Below are 12,947 nucleotides of genomic sequence, written 5' to 3' on the forward strand. Positions count from 1 at the left end.
AGTGCAAGTCAATGTGGATCATCAACTGTTTGTTTACTGACATTCTTCAAAATATCTTCTTTTGTTTTTGACAGAATTCATACTGGTTTGGAACAACTCGAGGGTGAGTAAATGATGAAAATGTTCATTTTTGGGTGAACGGTCACTTTAAAGGGGGCATTGGATGCAAAGTTCACTTTTACATGTTGTTTGAACATTAATGTGTGTTGGCAGTGTATGTACAAATTTACCCTATAATGATAAAAATCCATGCAGTGGTTTTTAAAGGGGTCATCGGATGCCCATTTTCCACAAGTTGATATGATTCTTTAGGGTCTTAATGGAAAGTCTATAATATAGTTTGGTTAAAAATTCTCAATGTTTGTGTAAAAAGCACCCTTTTTACATTGTCAGAATGAGCTCTGCAAAAATCATCCCATTCTGAGGGATTGTTCCTGTAAATGTTAATGAGCTCTGCTCGGAGAGATCATTTACTTTAGCCGCCTTTAGCACGTTTAGCCGCGAAACTTGCTAACTAGCATGTTATTAGGAAAGGTGATTGCAGAGATTCATAAAAAACCCTTATACTCACTTCTGCTGTAAGTGAAGCTGGATCATGAATGATTTGCGCAAACATAGACGCATTTATGTAGATTGGGAGGCGCATTCCCTTCACAGACAAATGTAATCCACTGCATCTTCAGCGGCTCAGATGTCGGGAGTAAATGACGACCACTATTCATTACATCCAGCAACACAACACCTCAATCGCTCAATCGTAGATGTTCTTGTCTAATTTACATCCCTGCTCCAGCATCGAAACAATGGAGGTTGGACTGTGACAGCAGATCTGAGGTAAGACGCTCATGTCAATCAACTATTATGGGAGCGAGTCATCTGAGAATGGCTCAATTTGAAAAAGGGGATATTATTTTTACAGATTAATTAAAGGGGTCATCGGATGATATTTGATTGACATGAGCGACTTACCTCAGACCTGCCTTAAATCAGCTGTAACAGTCCGACCTCCATTGTTTCAAAGCCGGAGCAGGGATGTAAGTTAGACAAGAATATCTCCGTTTGAGCTATTGAGGCATTGTGTTTCTGGATGTGATAATGAACATAGTGGTCGTCATTTACTCCCGACATCTGAGCCGCTGAAGATGCAGTGGGTTACGTTTGTTTGTGAAGGGAATGCACCTCCCGATCTACATAAATGCGTCTATGTTCACGTGAATCATTCGTGATCCAGCTTCACTTACAGCAGAAGTGAGTATAAGGGGGTTTTTTTATGAATCTTTGCGTAATAATGTGATAGTTAGCAAGTTTAGCGGCTAAACAGCTAAATGCAGCTAAAGTAAACAGGCTCGTCACTCTACAACGAGAAGAGAGGGGCGGGGCGAGCAGAGCTCATTAATATTTAAAGAAACCTCGACCAGAACAGAATGATTTTTGCAGAGCTGATTTTGGCAAGGTAAAAAAGGTGTTTTTTACACTACCATTGAGAAATTTTAACCAAAGCATGTTATAGACTTTTCATTAAGACCCTAAAGAATCATATTAACTTGTGGAAAATGGGCATCCGATGACACCTTTAAAAAGCGTTTTCGAACATCCACCCAGCGTTTCCCGGCAGTTAAATATTGTGGTTGCATGTGTCTGCTGACAGTTTAATTAAAAGTGCACGCACAAATCTGTCATTATACGGGTGTTTCAGGGACGTTGGCGTGTGAGCCTGGTCAACTGGCTAGATGCCACTCCTGTGCTTTTACTTGTTTCCTTTAAATGTCAGATCATTTTATGCATTATAACTCCACTGCAAGCTGCAAGATCAAATGACAAAAGGCAGGCACTCTATCAACAGTAGAGGAGGTTCAACTCAAAAATACAAATCTCACACTTTAGACAAAAAGTGTAACACTCAATGGACAAACACAGACTTTAACTTTGTATTTCTTCATTGAGCTAAACTGAGCTGATTAATCGCCCAGTTGTCTTTTTAGAGCTGTTTTACAGCAGAAATTGTGTTTGTTTCGTAGTTGATATACATTAATGCTGTTATTTTCTTGTTTAACACTAAAGTTTCTTTATAACTGTTATAGGAATAAATGTGACTTGACTATAAACAGTGACTAAATGTTTCAGCCAACTTCACAGCCTTCATCAGACATCAACATGATCTAAATATGTATAATTATAAAGGATATTGGTAACACTTTACTTAAAGCATTTATATACATTGTAATGCATTATAAAATAATTTTAATGCATAAATTATGCCTTGTGTGTGCGCCTTAAAATGCATTGTGTAATCTCATGAATAATTGTAACCACGGTTATAATACTTATGTATTTATTGTTACACCTTCAGAAAGCATAATGCATTAAACCATATGACAAACAAACCTTTAAATATTCTAATGCGTTGTAATTTTGGTTACAATTATTAATGAATAAATATATATATATATATATATATATATAATGCATTACAGCATGCATTATGAATACCTTTATAATGCATTATACATATTATGTCTTCAGATTTGCTAAATTGCTGAAATTTTTGCAATTGTAAAAAATTTGTTATTTTCTTCATTACAGAATTATTCAGTTGTATGCATTTGATTACATTTTCTGTTTTCTTTGACATTTAGAAAGGGAGTTGCTGATAAGATTTCTAATGCATTGAACTAAATTTATGTAGATCCCATTTTCACTCGTAAATTGCTTGTAAATTTCACAATTAATGACGAATAAACTGCAAGTAACACTGACTCAAATATAAAATTTGTAGTAGAAAGACTGAAATTATTTTTTGGTGAAACATACTCTATTTTTGTTTTATTTTCAACTTTAAAAAAGATTTTTTCAAGTGTGCTGATAAAAAAAATAGGAGCAGAGCACAGAATTAGTCACTTCTGCTCAGTTCTGCTTGGTTAATTCATCATGTGAACGATTTCGGTTATTCAGATGTCCACAGGTGACAGAGATTTCAGCCGTATGTGGAATAGTGCGCGATAAGCCTTCGATTTAAGCTAATGAGGGTTTTTATGCTGCTGATTGTGAGCGGTTTAGACAGATTTATCATTTTGCATTGCTGTGCAAACTTGTTTTGTTACAGTTGCATAAATTTTGTATTACAGAGCAACCACCACTTCTTCAGCAGCCTTGGTTCAAGAACTGTTTTCTGGAACTTAGGAAAATTCTTTTATGAAATGTCAAGTCTTTTATGATGTAATGAAGAACTCATCCTATGAAGCGTTCATTGATTACACCAACCTGATTGCAATCCAATACTCATTTTTACTAATTTCGTGCTACTGATTCCAATAATAGTCTGTTTTGCTGAAGTTCGTCCCACTTTCTCAAAAAAATATGATGCACTTTTGTAGCATTTTTGCTTTTAACAACTATGTGAGGTGAAAACATCTTATATTTTCCCTTAGTCAGCAGAAACATACCACAAAGACATGATTCCTGTCTGAATCTGAGCCACATTACAACTATTTGATCAACTCTCAGCCCATTTTTACATGACATTATTTTATGCCTAATAATTATTTCAGTGTTAGAATTATGGTGACAGAAGAAAATGCAAACATTAGCCAAATGCATCATTTTGTAGAGTTCTTTAACATTAAATGGAGTATTTAAACATACAGTATTTTTCCATTCCTTTGCAGATTGTAAGTTAAATAATACATTATGAATACTTCCTTAAAACCAAAACATTTGACATTAAACCATTTAACTGCTTTTCAACAAGTGCATTAAACTTGATGCACACACACGTATAATTAGAAAAATATTCATTCTAATTTGTGAAAAAGCTGTATGTGATGGGAAGTTTTTATTGATGTTTATGAACTCAGGATCATCAAATTTATATATTACGCCTTTTTTGCAAATTAGCAGAATTGTATTTATTCATTTATTTTTATTTATTTTTTGCATGGCTGTAATAAGTAAAAGAACAACATTTTGTTCATTGCAAAATAAATGTGCACTTAAAACTTTGAATCCTTGGCAAGTGTAATAAAATGTTCCTTTTTATTGTGGATCTCAGTAGACGTCATGAATAAAACTAATGTAACTGCTGAAGTTCAGTCTGTTGGCCAGCAAGTGAGAGTGTGTGATGCTAATGAGCCTGAATGCTGACGAAGCTGACGAACGGCTCTTCGTCTCGCTTGTGCTGCATTGGCTGTTTGATCCTGTTACCGGGTCGTGGCTTTGGCCACAGCGGAATCGTTCCACTTAGAGCATAAGTAGGTATGGTCACTAAAATTAGCCACTAAGGCATTTGACCCTTAACCCGCTGAGTAAAGACAAGCTGACACCAAATGTCAGCTTCTCCCATGACTGATGCTTTTAACTAGCTAAATGGGCTTTATTAATGACTGTAGAAATACAAATCTCTCAATAACTGACCTTAATGTCCATGTTTTTTTTTTTTTCTTTAAATATGCAGTTTTACTGAGAAATACGTCGCATTATGGAAGTAAAAAGGATTGCATTTCATGTTTCATGTTTGCTTTGTAATTATTGACGCATGACAAATTAATAACACCACATCCCTCAATTATCAGTACTGTAATGTGAAAACATTTCATTCTCACTGTTGTAATGTGGAAAAATGTATTTATTTATTTAATTAGTACAATGAAAAATATAATAAAAACAATGTTTGCTCAAATTTAGCTCAAATAAGAAATTGCTAGTATAACGATAATAAATTTTAAATTTATTAAATATATATATTTTTTTTTTGTATTAATGTACTGTAGTAATCTGTTTTATTTGCAAAAAAAAAATTACACTACAATTGTACATTCAAATCATGGTGGTGTCTGTTTTGTAGATTTAATTTTTCTGGTTATAAAATAAAAACGTAAACAAATTTGGAAAAGATAATTTTCTTTTCTGTATTATGAGAATTAGATATTTTTAATTTAAAGAAATTTATTTTACATTTTTTAATGCAAAATATTATTTTTCTTTTTTGTTTTTAAGTGTAATATTTCTTTGAGTTTTGCCCAGTAGCTTGTTGTCATCAGCATATGCATTATCATATGGTATAGCATCCATGACATGCTGCTGCATGTTTGGTTCCAGTTTATAAGCGTCTATTTTTTTTTTTTTCAGGTTGTGTTTGAAACCCCGCCCACAGTAGTAGATGAGGCCCCTGTTAAGGGGGAGGAGACTCCTGCAGAGGGGGAGGAGTCAGAGACACAAGTAAAGCCCGAACAGGGCACAGGCTCCACCCACCAGGAAGAGCAGACCACAGAGGAGCGTCTTCAGTTGCTGGTAAATGGGATCACATGACAGAGATGTACTGTTAAACTGACATCAAATATATAAATAATTATATATGCACAGATTTTGCACTTTACCCCAAAAATGCCTGAATTTATGGGAGCCTGGGACAAATCTATGAATTAAATGGGTTTGGGACAAATGAATATGCACAGGATTTTCACTGTCATGGAAGAAGCATGGAATATTAAAGAATTTAAAAACTATGATGGAAAAGTTGCAAAAATCTTAAAAAGTCCTGAAAATCCTGTAGTGGGTGTGGAATTTTTTTCTAGTGTTGTTCATCTGTTCATTTGATGAATATTTCCATGTATCTGAAGATGTTGTGTGATGTTTCTGCAGGAAAGTGAGTTGGGCAAGAAGAGGAAAGAATGTGAAGTTCTTGAGCATGAGGTGCGGAAGAGACAGAAACGATGTCTCGATTTGGTGAGTGTGTTTGCCTTAGTGTTGCACGATATACCGGTATTAAAAAGGTATCACGATACCCTGCTTTAAAAATCGATACGATTCTGCATTTTACTAGTACCAGTACTTTAAGAAAGCATTTTGATAAGAGCTGTATTATCACTGTTTATTTAAGGTCATATGATTAAAGCGAAGCGGAAAACAGAGACAGAATCGCGGGATCCAGTCATAAAAACAGAATTTACTGTATACACGGAATACCATGAATTTTGCCCATTTAAATATGAATCCTGCACATTCTGCACGCCTCTGTATGAAAACAATATGTAAGGAATATTTACCAGAAAAAAATATTTAGCAGAATTTATTGACAGGAAAATTGTAAACACACAAGACAATAAATAGGTCTTTATAAATTAATTAGTCATGCTTTTGATTATTAAAATTTAGTGAAGCTATTAAAATGGAATGCAGAAAATGAATAGAAAACAGATTCATTGAATTTAATTAAAATAAAACTGAAAAAAGCCTTAAAATATAATTTTTGTTAAATTTAAGAAGATGCTGTTAAATCGTGGGTTTCATTATTTCAATTAATTAGACATGATTTTTGATTAACATTTTTTAAATTTAACCATAAAAAAGCGGGAAAGATGGAATCCAGAAAAATGAAAATGAATTTGGAAAAAATAAAACCGAATTTGGGAATAAAACAAATTTCATAGGGCCCCATTTATTTATTTGTGTCTTATTCTATGTGTCCTTTAGTTTGTTAATTGCATCTATGTTCTTATTATTAATAATAAAGATAAAATAGCAAAAATGGACTATCATGATATCAATTGTTATTGTGAAATAAAATTACTATATCATGAAACAGGATTTGGCTTTATCCTTTTAGCTCCTATCAAAGTTGCAAAGATCTCTACCTACCTCTGTAAGCTCGGTAGTTGTAGTGGCATGTGGTTTTATTATTTTTTTTATTTTTTTTAAAGGGGGATGAAATGCTTTATTAATAGATAAGATATTTATAACCTCCATTTGGATCATCTATTATTCATTTACTTTACCTGTCATTTTATGTTTTTGTTGTAGTATCGGTTCAGTAGTAGTGTCAAGATATTTTAGTCAAGTGCCATAACTGATTTTCACAACTTTATTTTAATGCTTAAAGTGCATGTATCCAGCATGTCAGGCTGAAAAACACTGTGTGTGTGTGTATTCACACAGGAGAACCAGCTAGTGGACGAGCGCAGCAGAAATGAGCACTTAGTGGAGGAGGCAGAACTCCTCAGGAGAAAGGCTCAGCTGCTCGACCAGGTAAAACGTTGTTAAATTTAAAATTAAAGGAATAGCTCACTTAAAAGGATTGTTCACCCAAAAATGCAAATTTGATGTTTATCTGCTTACCCCCAGGGCATCCAAGATGTAGGTGACTTTGCTTCTTCAGTAGAACACAAACAAAGATTTTTAACTCAAGCCAGTCAATGGCTACCAAATCTTTGAGCGTAAAAAAAACAAACACAACCAAATTAAACCCTGCGACTCGTGAAAAAACTTTGGTTTTGTTTGTGTATGTTTTTTTATTCACTCTCAGAGATTTGGTAGCCATTGATTGCCATTATCTGACTGTTTGAGTTAAAAATCTTTGTTTGTGTTCTACTGAAGAAACAAAGTCACCTACATCTTGGATGACCTGGAAGTAAGCAGATAAACATCAAATTTTCTTTTTTTGGTGAACTATCCCTTTAAAATAAAAATTTGCCGAAATGTGCTCACCCTTAAGTCATCCAAGATCTAGCTTCTTAGTGGGAACATTTGGAGAAATGTGTCATACCATCACTTGCTCACCAAGAGATCCTTTGCGGTGAATGGGTGCCGTCAGAATGAGAGTCCAAACAGCTAATAAAAACATCATAATAATCAACAAGTAATCCACACCACTCCAGTCCATCAGTTAATATCTTGAGAAGCCAACAGTTGTGTGTTTGTGAGAAACAAATCCATCAAGATTTTTTCACTTCAAGCTTTCAGCTAAAATGTGAGTCCATAATCCACAATAATGCTTCTTCTAGTGAAAAAGTGGTCTGATCTGAATCAGGAGAGAAGTCTGCACAGATCAAGCACAGTTTACAAGCTAAAACAGTCCAACACAGCTCTAAACAAATATGAGGGTGGATTTTGATGTGTAAGACAACAGGAGATGGACTTTTTCACTGGAGGACGTGTTAATACGAATTATGGACTCATATTTTAGCCAGAAGCGACAGTTTGAAAAACATCTTATTGATGGATTTGTTTCTTACTAGCATGCAGCTTTTGCCTTCTCAAGACGTTAACTGATGGACTGGAGTGGTGTGGGTTACTTGTGGGTTATTGTGATGTTTTTATCAGCTGTTTAGACTCTCATTCTGATGGCACCCATTCACTTCAGAAAATCCATTGATGAGCAAGTGATGGAACGACACATTTCTCTAAATCTGATAAAGAAACTCATCTACATATTGAACAGTCTGAGTGTGAGCACATTTTCAGCAAAGTTTTATCTCTAGGTGAACTAGTGTATTTATGCTCCATCTGAGTGTTAAAGGTCAATGTAAACTGTGTTTCTGTAGTCTCAGGCTGAAAATGAGGAGCTAAAGGAACAGCTCTGTGTCTTGAACACTCAGCATAGTTCAGTACTGGAGGAAAACCAGCGACTCCGTGCAAAGCTGGAGAACCTAGAGCAGGTCCTAAAGGTAAAACAATGACGTTTAATCTGTTTCTCAACATGTTCACATTGGATTCAGTGTGCGGTCGGTTTGAATATTTGTGTTGTGTCTTTGTGTAAATGTGATTGCAGCACATGCGAGAGGTCGCCGAGCGCAGGCAGCAGCTGGAATTGGAGCATGAGCAGGCACTGGCTATCCTCAAGTTCAAACAGGATGAAATCAAGCGACTCCAGCGGGTCAGTTGTGCATTGTCATAGTAATTCTGCTTTCAGTGAGAATTTGTGAATCATTTTTCTGAATGCAAACGTTGATGATCTATTGGTTCTAATCAATGTTTATGTGATAAATCCTATAGTTAATATCATGTTGTCATGTCGTGCCTGGTTAGACCATAGTGTCATAGTTTTGTAAGAAAGCCATTAACATTATGCCACAAATGCTGTGGATAAAGCTGTACTTCTATTAAACCCAGATGAACTCTGGAATATTTCAGAAGAAAAAGTATGTAAATGGTAGTGATTCAATCTGGCTTGTCTTTCTGTGTCATAGCATCATAAATTCTACACCTGGCAAACAATTTTATGCCGAGTCACAGTTTTGATCCTAAAATATTATTTTGCTTATTTATTGTTTAGTAAATTAACATTATTAGTAGTTGTAGTAGCAATTATGTCAGTTAGATTTTAAAACATTTCAATTATATAAATATATAAATATATAATATATAATAAATATATTTCAATTATATAAATATATAATTATATAAATTATTTATTATTACAGTATTATATTTATTAATTAGTACAAATTTATTTATTCAGGTTTTTTTTTGTCTCTTTGACAAATTGTTTTTTTTTTCATTTGTAAGTCACTTTGGATAAAAGCATTTGCTAAGTGAATAGATGTAAGTTTATAATTTAAATAAGTATTTAATGTTTATTAAATTTGCCATTTTTTACTAAAATTAAATATTTTACTTATTATTTATTGTTGGCTCTCCTTTTAGATAAAAGCACCTGCTAAATTATTAAATGTAAAGACATACTTTTTTAAATTAATATTTATTATTTTATTCAATTATTATTACTTTTTAGTTACTAAAAGTGTTTTTAATTATTATTTATTGTTGGATGTGTGACAAATTTCTTATGTTTCTCACTTTGGATAAATCATCTGCTAAATGAATAAATCTACGTATACCATTTAATATTTAATATTACTGTTTGGTTATTTATTGTTTAAGAAATTATTATTATTTGTTATTTACTGAAAATATATTTATTAAATTGCTTATGTTTCTCATTTAATGCTTTGGATAAATGCATCTGCTAAATTAATAAATGTGAATGTAAATGCCAAAAGAGCCAATTCTCTCTACCTCTGATTCTTGTTAAACTAGTTGAATATTTAATTATTAAGAATTGATTAATGTAAATGATTATTAATTTGTCAATTTAAATCATTAAGCAGTTTTTCATCTCCGCTACTAGTATTTTGAAATTTTGTTACAGCATGCATATGATAAAATCTGAATATTCTAAGTGTGATTTTGGGTTAAAGAGTGTGTTTTGGTTCCACAGGCTCAGTTATTTGCTAAAAGAGAACATGAAGGTGTCGTGCAAATGCTGGAGGTGAGTTTCACATCTCGTTGCTTTGTGTTTGTTTTCGTCATGATAGTTTCTTTTTAAATTAACCATTTAAATTGCATTAACTGAAGAGTTGTGATGAGTGGATGATAGAAACCGTCTGTGTTTATTATGCTTGGGGTTGTAATAATTGTGTGTTGTTTAACTGAATTGTGTTTTTCTCAGGATCTGGTGCAGCTCGTATTGCACAGAGAGCTGGTAGAGTACAGAGTGTGCACTTCCTGTTTGATGTGTTGCATTTCCTGTTTCTCTTTAAACTGCATCACTGATGATTGTATGTGCAACCTGCAGAGGGCTCTGTTCACCTACTAGTCAATTTGTTTTAAAGCACTGTGAGTTGTTTCACATACAATATGCCGAAACATCTGTTCTATTCTAATTTTAATCAAATGAAATAATTGTAATAACATAAATATGCAATATGCTATATACATATATGTATGTTTGTGCTATATATATATATATATATATATATATGTATATGTGTGTGTATATATATGTATATATCTTCAACAATGCATGAATGAGCATTACGAGTGCTTAGACAGCTTTTGATTATGGTGTTCGAAGCAGTAATTTACTTTATTTTATCCAAAGTGGTTCACATTGCATGTGACCTTTATACTATTTCTGTATCAGTGGGAATCAAACCCTTGATCTTGATGTTGCTAGCAGTGTCCTGATTGATTTCTGAGTGTTTGAAGCTCAGATTTTTTACATGATTGTCCTTGCATTTAATCTAGAAAAATATAGTATGAAGTATATCACTGTAGTACCTTAACACAAATTTCACTCTCAGTTTTTGGCCATTTTGAGTCTTGAGGTTTAGATGCATTCAGCAGTGATGTGGTTCAACAGGTCCTGGATTGCAGCGTTAAATAATCTAATATCTGCTCTGTCTGCTTTTAAAATGCATGATGTTTTTCTACTCTCTCTTTCTGTCCTATACTTTGTGTTTTGTTGGCCGCTAACCAGAATACACTGGACTGCATGCAGGTATCAGACCCGCTCCAAAACCATGCATTCGGCCCTTTAGAGCCAACTTGGCTTTAGTTTCTAGAGCTTGTGGGTGTGTGTGGTTTGTGCAAGCTGTTTTAAGAAGATCTTCTCAGCTAGACAAGGTTTTAGCACTCAAGTAAGTGCAACAGGGCCAGAAACACTCCTAAAGGTTGAGTTTTATTAGCTGGTGCTAATCAGCTTTTTCTGTTGCAGTGTGCAAATTCATTTTGCTGACTATTTTTGGTGCAATGTATTAAAGTTCAATTCGACATTTAACGTTGAAATGTAACGAGCAGACTTTTTGAGGTGAGAGTTTTACAGGAAGCTCTTTATTTTTAGAGTTTGAGCAGTGACTGAATAAGTGACAGTCGACCAGTTAATGTGTGTGCGTGTGTGTGTGTAAGAGTGTGTTTTTGAGCCTTCTGCTCTCAGTGTGCCAGGAAACTGAACCACAGAGCCGGAAGTGAAACTAGCTCGCCGTACTCTCACAAGCTCAAACCCTTTAGTTTTTAATGCTTTTACTACATGTTTGTGTTTTACACTCAGCAAAATGTCTTTAACACCATTCCTTTGCCCTGTTTACCTCCATTTCGCTTTCTGCTTTTTTTCATGGAGACTATGCATATATTATTGGTGATTATAGCAGACTCAGTGTGTTGATGTAGTTATCTAGAAAACCTACAAACCAGGTGTTTATTCGTTTATTTATTTTTTGTTTTGTTTTTTAGGTTTCAGTAACAAAATATCTTAACATATGCAAGAACTATTAAAATAGCCTGTGTATATAATTAGAACTTACAGTTAGTGATTTGAACAAACCCCAAAATGAAGTAATAAACTTTAGTGAGAAAGTGATAGTATCCCTCAAATTATGTATTTTGTTGTGGTGTTCAGACTTGAGATTTTCAACATACATGTAATATTTATTTGTTAATAAAGCTTTATTGTCTTGCAAAATGCTTTTTTACAAAGACTGTGCTTGTTTCATGTGATTACAGCAGACATAATATATTAATATTGTTATCTAGAAAACCTACGCACCAGGTTTTTATGATTTTCTTGGTTTTAAATGCCATTAACACAAATATTAACATATGTGAGAACCATTAAAATGTATGAAAACTATTCCAAATAGCCATATATTTTGAGGAGGGATGTGCTGTTACTGATCAGACGTAAGATTTTAATTATAAGTTTAAAAAGAAAGTTTATTTGTTTGAACCTTTATCTTCTTGGAATGAAGAATGTGCCTATTGCTTATTTTATTTAACCTACGCACCAATTTTTGATGATTTTCTAGGTTTTAAGTTGCATTAACCCAAATATGAGAAGTATTAAACTTTATGAAAATTAGTCTAAATAACCTTATATTTTAAGGAAGGATGTGCTGATACTGATTAGACTTAAGATTTAAATTATAAATTTAAAAAAAGAAAGTTTATTTGTTTCTGAACCTTTATTGTCTTGCAATTATGCTTTTATTAAAAAAAGCAACTTGTGCATATTGTATATTTTATTTTTAGTATTGTATATATGTAGTATTATTATTGTTATCTAGAAAACCTATACATACATAAGGTTTCACAGTAAACTTCAGACTTGTGACTTTCATCTGTTGGATGATAAATAACGGAGAAGTGAGTGTGCAGTTATAGATTTTTTTTCCCCTAATTTGCAGATGCATGGCTTTTTTAGCACTTTGTAAAAAGGTGATAAATATTTTTTTTTTAAAAACTGTTCTCAAACCTCCCACTGAGATTAACATCCTGAAATTCACAAAAATGTGACCATGTCATAAGGGTCAGTTTTTGAAATTGAGATTTATACATCATCTGAAAGCTGAATAAATAAGCTTTCCATTGATGTATGGTTTGTTAGAATAGATAATATT

The 12,947-nt window shown here is 33.3% G+C and overlaps 1 protein-coding gene across 7 annotated transcripts in view; it reads left to right on the forward strand.

Annotated features, from left to right (window-relative positions):
• The window catches only part of LOC127165238 (peripheral-type benzodiazepine receptor-associated protein 1), a 122,571-nt gene that overhangs the window by 71,696 nt on the left and 37,928 nt on the right, over positions 1 to 12,947 (forward strand). For all 7 annotated transcript variants that reach the window (XM_051109625.1, XM_051109626.1, XM_051109630.1 and 4 more), the window contains 7 exons: positions 5,125 to 5,286; positions 5,638 to 5,721; positions 6,931 to 7,020; positions 8,316 to 8,438; positions 8,543 to 8,647; positions 9,992 to 10,042; positions 10,223 to 10,255. In XM_051109625.1, the coding sequence (XP_050965582.1) occupies positions 5,125 to 5,286; positions 5,638 to 5,721; positions 6,931 to 7,020; positions 8,316 to 8,438; positions 8,543 to 8,647; positions 9,992 to 10,042; positions 10,223 to 10,255 (648 nt within the window). The remainder of the gene's footprint in view (positions 1 to 5,124; positions 5,287 to 5,637; positions 5,722 to 6,930; positions 7,021 to 8,315; positions 8,439 to 8,542; positions 8,648 to 9,991; positions 10,043 to 10,222; positions 10,256 to 12,947) is intronic.

Source organism: Labeo rohita, chromosome 5, assembly GCF_022985175.1.
Source record: "Labeo rohita strain BAU-BD-2019 chromosome 5, IGBB_LRoh.1.0, whole genome shotgun sequence".
Lineage (NCBI taxonomy): Eukaryota > Metazoa > Chordata > Actinopteri > Cypriniformes > Cyprinidae > Labeo > Labeo rohita.